General features: G+C 35.6%; 2 protein-coding genes across 4 annotated transcripts in view; one reads left to right on the top strand and one right to left on the bottom strand.

Moving 5' to 3' along the window:
• Positions 1–14,264, bottom strand: part of LOC135200974 (uncharacterized PE-PGRS family protein PE_PGRS10-like) — a 57,861-nt gene that overhangs the window by 1,310 nt on the left and 42,287 nt on the right. For 2 of the 3 annotated variants that reach the window (XM_064229757.1, XM_064229758.1), the window contains exons 2-4: positions 1,716–1,834; positions 839–1,006; positions 329–435 (exon numbers count right to left, since the gene is read on the bottom strand). In XM_064229757.1, the coding sequence (XP_064085827.1) occupies positions 329–435; positions 839–1,006; positions 1,716–1,827 (387 nt within the window). In that variant the 5' untranslated portion in view covers positions 1,828–1,834. Of the gene's footprint in view, positions 1–328; positions 436–838; positions 1,007–1,715; positions 1,835–3,254; positions 3,291–14,264 lie in introns of those variants that run through there. The other variant, XM_064229756.1, reaches the window with a different exon arrangement.
• LOC135200642 (uncharacterized) lies at positions 10,759–13,344 on the top strand. The gene is made up of 4 exons (XM_064229250.1): positions 10,759–10,843; positions 11,062–11,170; positions 12,373–12,552; positions 13,181–13,344. Exons 2-4 carry the CDS (start codon positions 11,074–11,076, stop codon positions 13,342–13,344), a joined length of 441 nt encoding a protein of 146 aa, XP_064085320.1. The 5' UTR covers positions 10,759–10,843; positions 11,062–11,073.

Consider the following 14,264-nt stretch of genomic DNA (forward strand, 5'->3'; position numbering starts at 1 on the left):
AGGCCATCTTAATCTCAAACAACAACTACTGGTCCTACTTCAGTAAAGAAAAAAAAGCTACGCGATGCATTTAGGTAAAACAGAGTCTTAAACAGTATGGCTATTTGATAGGCGTCTAAGCGTCCAATACTTAACTTCTGGGAAATTTGCTATTGTTCTGTTGTTTACATTGTTCACCACCAATTAATTTCCTCACACGTAACAAAAAAATAAACTTTCTGTAGGAAAAAGGGTACCTTTGTCACTGGATCAATACGTGAATATATTTCTAACTTTCTGCAGAAAAAGGGGTACCTTTGTTGAAGGACTGGAACACGACGATACTTACAAGGCCTGTGGTATTGAGGGCGCATCGTCGTATGGCTGTGGCAGTAGCTGGGTCAGAAGATGCCTTGTCAGCGAGACTTTCGGGTGCCCCAGCGAGGAGAGACAGACCTAGAAACAACAGAAGAATGAACAATGCAACAACCTAGAGGTATACAGTGCTTCTGGACAGTAAAGACATCACAGAAACAGCAGCAGCAGCAACACAGTACTGTACTTGACATGGCAGTTAAACATGGCCCAAAAAGTACACCATTTTCTTCTCGATTTCTTCACGCTTTGGATAAGCTTGTCACTACAAAGCCTAAGATCCAAATTAATACCAAAGATGAAGAATTCTGACGTCCGAAGAACAGTCAAACGCACATCAGAAATACCAGAATGGTGTAAGGTTATCCACCTGACCACTATGGGTCTTCATTTGGAGTGACAAACTTCCCCAAAGCGTGAAGAAACCAAGAAGCCAAGAGGGCAATGTGGTTATGACACCTACAAACGAGCACTGAACACTTACCAACACTCATGAAGAACTGGGGACCCAACACGGCTCCGGTGGCATTAGCGCAGACGGTGACTGCCTTAACAGGGCCTCCCAGAGGGGAGAAGATGGTGTTGATGGGCGAGCACATGCCCTTCTTCAGCTGGCACACCATCAGAGAATCGGTGAGGGGGCATAGGGATGCTGTGGGAGAACAGAGAGAGCGGATGAGCTACGGATTCCGACAGAGAGAATGGGAGCCGTTTTAGAGGCAAAACCATGCTATTACTACTACTACTACTTTGTCTTTTTTTGTGATAGTCTAGTTGTCTGCCCTAGTATTCAGACAACTTATCCTAATATTGACTCATTTTGTGAGGAGAAGTATTCTAAAAAAATAATACAGGAGTCAAATATATTAACATGGATGTTTCTTCGCAAGAATTAGCTTAAAATACCTATAAAACTAATGCTACTATAATTGGAAAAAATATCTAAATATGTTAACTGATATTATTATTATTATTATTATTATTATTATTATTATTATTATTATTATTATTATTATTATTATTATTTTATTATTATTATTTGTTGGAAGAAGACCTTCATTAATACAGATTATATAGAATACAATGTCTATTTCAGACGCGTTTATTCTGTATAGAAGTTTCTCTATTCTTCTTATCACTGACTTTTCTTGTATGACATATTCAATTTTACAAACACCACGTTTATGACATGAATCCCCCATTTTGGCGTTTTAATAGCCAACTTGAGTACGGACGAAAAAGTCAGTAATAAGAAGACTAGAGAAACTTTTACAGAAAATAAACTTGGCCAAAATAGCCGTTATTTTCCAATAAAACCTGTATTATCATTATTATTATTGGTGTTGCTGTTTGAAACTTACTATCCATCCAAGGAGAGGAGGTCGATGCAGTGGGGGGCGGGGAGACCTGTGTGATTGCAGACGCCATTCCAAGTAGGAATAGCTGCAGGATGCAGCCCGTCGACAATTCCATCGTCCTCCTATTACCAAAACAAAAAGTTAAGTAGATCTCAGTTTAACCAGACCACTGAACTGATTAACAGCTCTCCTAGGGCTGCTGGACAAAAGGATTAGATATTTTTTACATGGCTAGGAACCAATAATTGGTTTCGTAGCAACGGGACCTATACAGCTTATTGTGGGAACCGAACCACATTATATCGAGAAATGAATTTCTATCACCAGAAATAAATTCCTCTGATCCCGTGTTGGGCGAGGGGAGAATCGAACTTCGAGCCACAAGATTGGTAGACGAGCACGAAAACCACCCGTCCAACGAGGAACTCCTCTGTTACAAAGATCAATAAATCAAAACTAAGAACAATGAATGCATGCATAACATACGTGATGGAAAGCAATATACTATGAAACTTATGTATAACAAACAAATGCATTCAGTTGTGTGTGATGGACTGAATGTCCACACTACAGTGAAAACATGTCATTAACATGTCGCCAAATTGTCGTACACATAACAAACATGTTGAATACAAGTTCATTACTTGCTGGTAGTCATATAGTTTCATGAAATCGTCCAATACTGACCCAAGATTCCTTCTCTACTTACTGGTTGATTTGTTTTCAGCTTGTCGGTGATATGCATGTGATAAGTTTCCGACTTATGTTTATGACTTATATATATATATATATAATATATATATATATATATATATATATATATATATATATATAATATAAATAAGGTTTCCGACTTATGTTTATGACTTATATATATCTATATATCATTATATATATATATATATATATATATAATATATTATAATATATATATATATATATATATATATATTATATAAATAAAGGTTTTTTTTTGTTTTTTTGCCACGAAGGATAAAAAATGAAAAAGCGAGATAGCCAAGTACTTTCGGTCCTGTTCGGACCCTTTGCCTCAGTAAAGGGTCCGAACAGGACCGAAAGTACTTGGCTATCTCGCGTTTTTCATTTTTTTCCTTCGTGGCAAAAAACCTTTATTTATACATAGCATCACGTTTTATATACTTCGTGATCAAGTTATTCATATATATCATATTATATATATATATATTATATATATTATATATATATAGATATATATATATTATATTATATATATATAGTAATATCTATATTATTCAAACATGTCAATAAATACATAAATCGGGAAACTTGTATCCCATACATATCAACAAGTTGAAGACAAGTCAATGACAGACTGGAGAGCAAATCTTTGGTCAGTGTTGGATAATTGCATGAAGCAGCGGTTAGGACAACTATAATAATAAGCCACTGACTAATGTGATTATATATATATATATATATATATATATATATATATATATATATATATATATATATATATATATATATACATCCCTACACGCATACACGCACGTTACTCACAGTTCACGAAACGGTCTCCCTCGGACAGATGCAAAATGAAGAGTCACTATGCCATTCATACCTTTATATACCCTCGGTTCATGACGCACGAACGAACACATACACACGCTGTAAAGCTTCTCTCTCTCTCTCTCTCTCTCTCTCTCTTCTCTCTCTCTCTCTCTGTACAGATTTCCAAAGGCTTAACATGTCATATAGTTTAATCTACTATTCCTAAGTTCAAATGAGGTAGTGCATACTAGAAAAATCATTAAAATTTTTAGGCCTTTGAGAAATATGGAACTTAGATTTCAAAATATGGTGTCTAAGGTGCTTTTTTTTTTTTTACTTTTCATTTTGCTTGTAGTAATAGTAAACACTAGACTTAGCTTTACTAAGGGTACATACTATATTCTTTTAGCAATGAATTTTAGAATACAGATGTTGTAGACTTCTAAAATGTCTGGGAGCTTCAAGATGAAATAAAAACCAAACGAAAGCTGCAATATCATTCTTCAAGTTTTTGTCTACTGGGAAAAACAGCAAGAAATTTTCAAGAAATCTAAACGTAAAAAAAACTACAATAACTTTCTTACTCCAATTCTGTCTACTGGAAAGAACTGGAAAGAACAGCCAGCAGTTCCAAGAAATCTAAAGTAAATAAATTCTATGTTAACATTCTTCTTCACGTTTTTGTATACTGGAGAGAACAACAAGTAATTTCATGCAATTTAAACGTACACAAAAGTTACAGGAATTTTCCTCTTTACGTTTTTGTATACAGGGAAGAGCAACAAGTAATTCCATGGGTTCTGCACTTTAGCAATTATCTACAATAACTTTCTTCTTCAAGTTTTGTTTCCTGGAAAAGACAGCAAACAGTTTCAAGGAATCTAAACGTAGACAAAAACTACAATAATATTCTTCTTCACGTTTTTGTCTACTGGAAAAGACAGCAAGCAGTTTCATGAAATCTAAATGAGGACAAAATCTACAATAACATACTTCTTCAAGTTTTTGTCTACTGGAAAACACAGCAAGCAGTTTCATGAGATCCAAACGTAAATAAACTAGATTTTTCTACTGAAAAAAAAACACCAAATAGTTTCATGGAATGTAGGCGGAAATAAAGTTTACAATAACGTTCTTCTTCAAGTTCTTGTATACCGGAAAGAGCAGCAAGCAGTTTCACGAAACCTAACTATAGACAAAAACTACAATAACATTCTTCTTCACGTTTTCGTCTTCTGGAAAGAACAAAAAGAAGCCTCGAGAATTCTAAACGAAAACAAAGTTTACAATATCATTCTTCTTTACGTTTTCGTTTATAGGAAACGAGAGACCAATCATCTCACAACAACCTGACGAAATCAGGAATTATATTTCAGGTAAAGATCTACCCGATACCAACGTGAATCATTAGCTTATAGTAACTTGATGATGGAGTCGATGGAACGAACATAGACCCTGATCATGGATGTAATGTGACCTGGAATCGTAAATTTTTTAAACTTTCTACCAAAAATCTTCGAACTTTGAGATATTCTCAGTTTTCCCCGATACGGAAAACTACCGGGAAATAAAACGTTATGGGTCCTGAAGGGAAAATTAGACATTCTTTAAGGGAAAATGGAAAAAAAAGGAGATTCTATTTAGAATTACGTGGTAGATAGCAGATAGAGGAGATGACGTAAATATTGGGAAGAGCCGAGATTGTGAGATTCAGAAACTGAAGAAGAAGAAGAAGGGGAGAGAGAGAGAGAGAGAGAAAGAGAGGAGAGAGAGAGAGAGAGAGAGAGAGATGATGAGAGAGAGAGAGAGAGAGAGAGGTTGTACAATACACAGATAGATTGGTAAAGAGAGAGAGGGGGAGAGTCGTACAGACAAACAGAGATATAGATATACAATGAGAGAGAGAGAGAGAGAGAGAGAGAGAGAGAGAGAGAGACCTTACACCTTACAGACCTTACTCTCGTTCGGGTTGCCCCAGGTCCCTCAGTATGATGGGCACCTCTAATGTCTACCAGAGAGTTGCTATTACATCTTCCGGTATATTTTGCATCTTCCAATCTTGGATGGTCTGGGATGCAGTTTAGATATTTGTCGAGCTTATTCTTAAACACATCTACGCTCACTCCTGTTATATTCCTCAGATGAGCTGGCAACGCACTGAATAGACGCTGCATTATCAATGCTGGCGGTGCGTAGTGGATTAATGTCCTGTGTGCTTTCCATACTTTTCCTGGTATAGTTTTGGGCACTATTAATCTACCTCTGCTTGCTCTTTCTGATATTTTAGCTCCATGATGTTTTCAGCATTCCTTCTATCTGTTTCCATCCCTGAATTATCATGTAGCGTTCTCTTCTCCTTTCTAGACTTTATAATTTTAAGGATTGTAGTCTTTCCCAGTAGTCAAGATCCTTAAATTCTTCTATTCTAGCTGTATAGGACCTGTGTACACTCTCTATTTGTGCAATATCCTTTTGATAGTGTGGGTACCATATCATATTGCAATATTCAAGTGGACTATGACATATGTTTTATAAAGCATAAGCATGTGTTCAGCTTTTCTTGTTTTGAAATGCCGTAACAAACATTCCCATTTTTGCTTTACATTTTGCAAATAGAACTGCTATTTGATCATTGCATAACATGTTCCTATTCATCATCACACCAAGGTCTTTAACTGCTTCCTTATTTATGATTGTCTCATTATTAGGTCCCCTATATGCATATAGCTTTCCTTCTCTGTCTCTGTAGTTTATTGATTCAAATTTATCAGAGTTAAATACCATCCTATTTACCTCTGCCCAATCATATACTTTGTTAAGGTCTCTTTGTAGCGCGTTCCTATCTTCATCACAAGTAATTTCTCTACTTATTCTTGTGTCATCGGCGAAACTACTCACTACAGACTCCTTAACATTACTGTCTATGTCCTGCAATCATAATAACAAACAGTTATGCAGCTAACACCGTACCTTGTGCACACCGGATATTACCTTAGCTTCATCCGATTTCTCATCGTTTGCAATAACTATCTGTTTCTGTTGTGTAAAAATTCTTTTAACCATCTTCCTACTTTATCCACTATATTATGTTTTCTAATTTTCTTTCGCTAATATATTATGATCATACCTTGTCAAAAGCTTTTGCAAAGTCTAGATAAACCACATCTGTTTTCATTTCCGCTTTTCATATTTTTGTATATGTTCTCACGGTGGACTAACAGTTGGGTTTGTGTACTTTTTCCGGGTACGAAACCATGTTGTCCTATATTAAACAAATTATTTTTTATTAAATGTTTCATAATATTTTTCTTCATTACCCTTTCATACACGTTTCATAATATGTGATGTTAGACTCACAGGCCTATAATTACTTGCCTCTAGTCTTGATCCACTTTTAAATGTAGGGGTAATATATGCTAATTTGTGCTCATCATAAATCTTGCCTGTATCTACGCTTTGTCTTAATAATATTGCAAATGGCTTTGCGATAGAATGAACTACTTTCTTTAACAAATAGCAGGAACTCATCAGGCCCTGCTGCAGCTCCATTTTTAATTTCAGTAATGCCTGCACAATATCAGCTTCATTAATATCTATGTCAGCTAAATTATTCACCATTTTCATTCCTTACTTCTATATCATTATCTCATTATCTATTCTAGTGGTGAATTCTCTTCTTATATCGTTCTGCAATATGTTGCAAATTTCCTTTTTTTTCATTTGTTAATCTCCCTTCAATTCTCAGAGGGCCTATTTCTATTCTTCTTTTATTCATCTTTTCGCGTATGAGTATAGTAGTTTGGGGTTTTTGCTTGATATTTATTAGGATTTTTTCTTCCAAGTCCCGTTTTTCATTTTCTTTTTGATTGTATAATCTTTTGTTTTGCATTTTCTATCTTACTTTTTAGTTCTCTAACTTTCCATGCATTTTTTTTTCTTTTGCAAGACCTTTTTTCCACTTTCTGATTTTCTGGAACAAGATCCTTCTGTCTCTTGGTATGCATGACTGATGTTTACTTTTCTTCTTCGGTATATATTTATCCACTATTTTCTCTAACAGTTGAGAGAGAGAGAGAGAGAGAGAGAGAGAGAGAGAGTTGTTCATACAAACAGCAAACAGAGAGACAGATATACAGACAGACAGATTGGGAGAGAGAGAGAGAGAGAGGCAGGCAGATATACAGACAGACAGATTGGTAGAGAGAGAGAAAGAGAGAAACACAGTAGACAGACAGACGGACAGAGAGACAGATATACAGAGAGAGAGAGAGAAGAGAGAGAGAGAGAGAGAGAGAGAGAGTTGTATAGACAAACTGAGAGACAGATATACAGAGAGAGAGAGAGAGAGAGAGTAAAGCCGTGACTGAGGAAAAGGCCCCTCAGCACCTCCTAGTATATTATAATCCCTCGGCGATACAAAACCTGCAGGCATCGTGTCTCATCCTCCGAGCAGAGTCTCAACCTGTCGGAGAGAAGGAGGGAGGGAGGGAGGGAGGGGGAGGGTGTGTCACTTTTGCAAAAGATCACAAGACACAATGAATCATCATCGCCCTGCACACACTTCTTTCTTTCCCTTTATCACCACGTCTTGCAGGCATGATTGCAAGTGCAATGGGGGGATTATGTGTGTTGTGGGAGAAGGATTTGTATCTAGTAGGTATAAAGTGTTGTGTGTTTTTTTTTTTTTTTTACCTCGTGACTACATGACGTCCTGTTTTTAAGCAAGGATTGTTCTCGAATGCTTCTTTCTTCTTCTTCTTCTTCTTCTTCTTCTTCTGTCGTCTCGGACTTGAGAATCGCTTTTTGTTGATGTTGTTTTGTTTATGTATGTATGTATATATATGTATATATATACATATATCTCTCTCTCTCTCTCTTCTATATATATATATATATTATATATATATATAGTATACATATATATATATATATATATATATATATATATATTATATCTATATATATATACTGTTTTGTGATATTATACATATATATATACTGTATATATATATATTTGTATGTATATATCATATAGGTATGTATATATATGTATAATATACATAAAACGGGAGAGAGAGAGAGAGAGAGAGATGAGAGAGAGAGAGAGAGAGAGAGAGAAACTGATCAATTTATCTGAAAAAGGCAAAAGCAAAAATGTACTAACACACACACACACAGAAAGAGAGAGAGAGAGAGAGAGAGAGAGAGAGAGAGAGAGAGAGAAGACGAGAGACAATCTGCCCGCAGAATTACAGACGATAATGAAGGGGATATCCCCTACACATCGAAGGAATACTCAAAAGAGGAAGAAAACGGGCTGCGTGAAAGAGAGAGAGAGAGAGAGAGAGAGAGAGAGAGAGAGAGAGAGAGAGAGAGAGAGAGAGAGAGAGGTCCCATCTGATCACAGTAAGGCCAAAAATCTTTATGCGAGAACATAAACGGGGGAAGAGAAGGATAAAGATTAGATTTCAAGATAAGGATAAGAAATAAGAAGGAATCTGAGTCAAGGTTTAGGATACAGATTGGTTCAAGGTCCTCCTGAATTATTATTATTATAATCTTTTTTGTCTATCACAGTCATCCTATTCGACTAAGTGGTTTTTATTATTATTATTATTATTATTATTATTATTATTATTATTATTATTATTATTATTATTTTATTATTATTATATTATTATTGAAAGTAGTAGAATTATTGGAGTTCTTCACAGTTATTATTATTATTATTATTAATTATTATTATTATTATTATTATTATTATTGAACTAAGTAACTCCTGTACGAGGCTATAATACTGACATTAAAACGCATTTTTTTATTGAAATATATTTTTCATTAATAATAATAATCATCTTCATTTTTTATCAACCCTGTACAAAAAAGATAATTTTTAACACCACTGTGGCTTTTAATTATTATTATTATTATTATTATTATGGATTATTATTATTATTATTAGTATTATTATTATTATTATTGAAACTAAGTAACAATCCTGTAACGAGGCTATAATACTGACAATTAAAAAAGCATTTTTTATTGAAATATATTTTTCATTAATAATAATAATCATCATCATTTTTTATCAACCCTGTACAAAAAAGACAATTTTCAACACCATTGTGGCTTTTAATTATTATTATTATTATTATTATTATTATTATTATTATTATTATTATTATTATTATTATTATTATTATTATTATTATTATTATTATATTATTATTATTATTCTATTATTATTTGAAGTCATAGAATTATCTGGAGAAGTAGTCGTAATATTAGTGGATGAATTAAGATGAACGAAAAGAAGAAAATGACAAATGTAAATAAATACGAGGAATGGAACTCCATTTGCAACAATACCTAGTCCTTCAAGCACAGTCTCTTGGCGATGGATAGATAGATAGATAAATAGATAGATAGATAGACAGATAGATAGATGAGAGATAGACAAGATAACCAACACCCAGTCCTTCAGCGCAGTCTCTTGGCGATGGACAGATAGATAGGCAGATAGATATATAGATAGATAGAGAGATAGACAGGTTTATAGGACACGAACCAATCCGATGACTTTGCCACAAGCCAAAAGAGCTTGTCTGATTAGACAGCTGTTCTCTTTCCAGAACTCCAGACTGGACGAGATATCCTAGAACCACATTTCAGGATCCGGGGAGAAAAATTGAGATATTTCATTTCTTTAAAGAAACATTAAAACTAAAATCATTAAAATGAAAGTCACCAGGAAACTATAACCTTCTTATGTGTCAGTGGAAATTGGTTAATAAATATTTTGTGATATCTGATGGTTTTAATTCCTCATTATGTCAAGGAAAGGTGAAATGCTAGAGGGAAACTCAAGTATGTATACATGAATACATACATACATTTATATATAAATACATATTCTTTTGCATGCATCGCTACTAACATAGTTTCATAATACACATATTTCATAGATAAGCAAATGTTCAATATATCTGCTGATATATTACTCAAGAATGTCTTACCACTTTGCCACCACGTCAAGGAAATAAAAATACATACATACATACTTACATACATACTTACAAACATACTTACAAACATACATACATAGATACTCTCCCATTGTGTGCATCGCTACTAACGTAGTCTCATAATGCACGTTTATGTGACAGATATGTAAATATGCAAGATAGATATTTACGTGTATATTACTCAAGAATATTTTACAACTTTGTCTTCACATCAAGGAGATATTCATACGTACATAAACACATGCATACATACGTACATACATATTCTCCCATTGTAAACTCCGCTACTAAAATAATACAATGATACATATGTAAGTAACAGATATGCAAATATGCAACTATTTCCTGAAACAGAACAGAATATGGTATAATTCTGAGTCTTCATAACAAATAATCTCAGCAAATAACACCTTTGGTCACATGACGCGGAAAGTGGAGAGAAAACTGAGGGGGTGGGGGCCAGGATTTGGGGGGTGGAGGTATAAAGACTTGGTCAGAACCCCCCCTCCAGTCAGTGACGTGAAGTACACCAAGGAAGGCACACACTGGCTGGTTGTTCGTTCTAAGACTTAGGTAATTTACGTAGTTTTACAGATATGTGAAGTGTTGGTAATATATGTGGATGGGCGAATTGTTATATATGAATATGAATATATATATATATATATATATATATATATATATATATATATGGATGAATAAATATATATACACAATAAATTCAAATCACGTAAACTTAAAAATAATATCGTACAAACCACTCCTATAATATCGTCATTTCGCTCCGACAGGGGAGTACCAAGATGGCGCTGGTGGTGGCGTTCGCATCGTTGCTTATCTACATCGGCTATGCTTCAGGCATTCCCGCTATGGCGCTCGCTAGCGGAATTTACTTGGCCGGTAAGTAATTTTTGTAATGTTGGCCCTCTAAATTTCCGGATTTTTTCTTTTTTTTAAGTCTTTATTTTTGGTTAGTGCTGAAGTTGTTAGAAAGGTGAAGAGAGGGGAATTAAGTTTTAGTTATGTTTTAAGTGTTGTTGAAACACTGTCTGCGGAATCTGTAAAAAGTATTTATATCCCTGAAGATGTCTTAGAAAGCTAAAAAGCGAAACAGGTTGGGAGGTATATATATATATATATATATATATATATATATATATATATATATATAATATATATATATATATATATATATATATCGAACTACAAATGCCCTTTAATATCTAATTCGCTCTACCTCGGAATTAATAATATTTTCATATATGTTTAACCGAGGGAATTTATTAAGCGATAATAGAATTGGCGGCCGACAGGCGCGAACCATCGACCTCTCAATTCCAGGACTGGCAGTGAAGCCTTAGCACCTCGCCACAGATTGGCTAAGGCTACACTGCCAGCCCTGGTAATTGACGAGGTCGATGGTTCGCGCCTGTCGGCCGCCAATTCTATTATCGCTTAATAAATTCCCCCCTCGGCTAAACATAAATGAAAATATATTAAGTCCAAGGTAGAACGAATTAGATATTAAAGGACATTTGTAGTTCGATAAATGTATATGAATCACGGTAATGTGATAGACTTATATATATATATATATATGTATATATATATATATATATATATATATATATATATATATATATATATATATATATTATATATATATATATATATATATATATATATATATATCCCCCAACCGGTTTCACATTTTAGTTATCCAAGCCATCTTCAAGATATATGCCTTTATAAAATTTGCAGGCAATTTTTCAATAATACAATCATTATTTTTATTTTATAATCTATATCATATGAAGATAGTGTATATATGAATATATATATATATATATATATATATATATTATATATATAATATATATATATATTATATGTATACATACATATATATATTTCACCGCCTCAAACGCAGTGCAAATGCATATGTATATAGGCATCCACATACGAAGAGAGAGAGAGAGAGAGAGAGAGAATTGCAATTCTCTTATTGACAATACAAATTCGTCAACTTGTCATTAACTGTCAAATAAACCTCTGCTCCATCACCCAATCTCCTTCTTCTTCTTCTTCTTCTTCTTCTTCAGGAGGGACAGCAGAGGAGCCCTGCGCCCCGAGCCTGAGTGCCAGCGAGTGCCAGCTGAGGAGGGCTGAGTGCGGCGTCGTCAACAGCATCCTCCAGGCGTCAGGGGGTCCTATCAATTCGGTGCTGGAATGCGCAGAGACCGTTGGAATTCCAGTTCATCCAGCCATCTTCACTTCCTTGGGTAAGGTCAGGAGAGGTCGGGAATCTAGACCCAGTGAGTAGGGCCTTTTTGGGTCAAATTTGCCTCCTGGTTTGGTAAGGTTGTAGCAGAGTTCAGGACCCAGTGAGTGGGGACTTTTGGGTAAGATTTATAGGTAAGATCAGGACCCAGTGTGTGTAGGGACTTTTGGGTAAGATTTATAGGTAAGATCAGGACCCAGTGTGTGTAGGGACTTTTGGGTAAGATTTGCTGCCTGGTTTAGTATGATTATAGGTTAGATCAGGACCCAGTGAGTGAGGTCTCATGATTGTATGTAAGATCAGGACCCAGTGAGTGGGGACGTTATATTCCTAAATTTTAACGCAAATGAAAACATACTAAAATCTATTGTCAAGTAGAGCCTTGTTTCACCAACGAAAATTAAAATAAGTACGCTATATTTCATTTGAAATAATTCCTCTGTGCTGTTTAACATACACATTATTTATTTTTTACATTTTCTTTTCAATAAATAAATCATAAATATCCTATCTTACAACAACAACAACAAAAACAACAAAGTAGTTTGTAAGTTTTCTCCCAGAATAAGTGAAAATTTGCATTAAATGTATTAAACAAGAGTTAACTCTCCAATCTATTATCGTCACAGGCACGAACTACCTGACAGGCAACCCACCTAGCATCCTGGATCAAATAGGAGCTGACTCAACGAGCCTGGCTGCTCTAAACGGCTACTGCACTCTGAATGCTACTGTTTGGTACTTGTTCTTGGTTTTTGTCTGTGGTGGTCTTTTCTTTCTGGGAGTCCAGTGACCCTATCTTCGAGGCACTCCTCTGAGGATTCCAGAGGGAGCCTTGGGACACCAGTCCAGTAGAGTGAGCACCTTATAGCTCATTCTAATGATATTCCTTTGCTTAGTTGGGAATCCAGTGACCGTAACTTTGAGGCATTCCTCTGAGGATTCCGGAGGAAGCCTTGGGACCTCAGTTCAGTAGGGTGAACCCCTTATAGCACATTCTAATGATATTCCTTTGCTTAGCTGAGAATCCAGTGACCCTAGCTTTGTGACATTCCTCTGAGGATTCCGAAGGGAGCCTTGGGACACCAGTCCAATAGAGTGAACCCCTTATAGCAAATCTTAATGCTATTCCTTTGCTTAGTTGGGAATCCAGTGACCCTTACTTTGAGGCATTCCTCTGAGGATTCCGAAGGGAGCCTTGGGACCTCAGTGCAGTAGATTGAACCCCTTATGGCACATTCTAATGCTATTCCTTTACTTAGTTGGGAATACAGTGACCCTAGCTTTGAGGCATTCCTCTGAGGATTCCGGAGGGAGCCTTGGGACCCCGGTCCAGTAGAGTGAACACCTTATAGCACATCCTAATGCTTTGCATAGTTGGGAATCCAGTGACCCTAGCTTTGAGGCATTCCTCTGAGGATTCCGAAGGGAGCCTTGGGACCCTAGTCCAGTAAAGTGACCCTAGTTTTGACTAATGATTCCTCCTCCATGGGAGAAACTTCCGGGGTTGAGACAGTGACAATGTACTCTGGAGTAACTGGAAGCCCAAAGGGTTAAGATAGTATATCTACGTCTTCTAGGTCATGGAGAACGGAAAGATCGACAGAGTGGAACTGTCCGAGAGGTTCGAGACTCAGCTCTTCTACATGCCCAGCGTGTCCTCTGCCCTCGTGGAGGCTGCCGGTCTGTGTCCTGAACCCGAAGATTATAAGG

This window comes from Macrobrachium nipponense, chromosome 27 (genome assembly GCF_015104395.2).
Source record: "Macrobrachium nipponense isolate FS-2020 chromosome 27, ASM1510439v2, whole genome shotgun sequence".
In the NCBI taxonomy this organism is placed as follows: Eukaryota; Metazoa; Arthropoda; class Malacostraca; order Decapoda; family Palaemonidae; genus Macrobrachium; species Macrobrachium nipponense.

Coding starts and splice junctions, on each gene's coding strand:
- LOC135200642 (XM_064229250.1), top strand. CDS start 11,074: ATGGCGCTGGTGGTGGCGTTCGCATCGTTGCTTATCTACATCGGCTAT. Junction 11,171..12,372: donor TAGCGGAATTTACTTGGCCG/GTAAGTAATTTT, acceptor CTTCTTCTTCAG/GAGGGACAGCAGAGGAGCCC. Junction 12,553..13,180: donor AGCCATCTTCACTTCCTTGG/GTAAGGTCAGGA, acceptor TTATCGTCACAG/GCACGAACTACCTGACAGGC.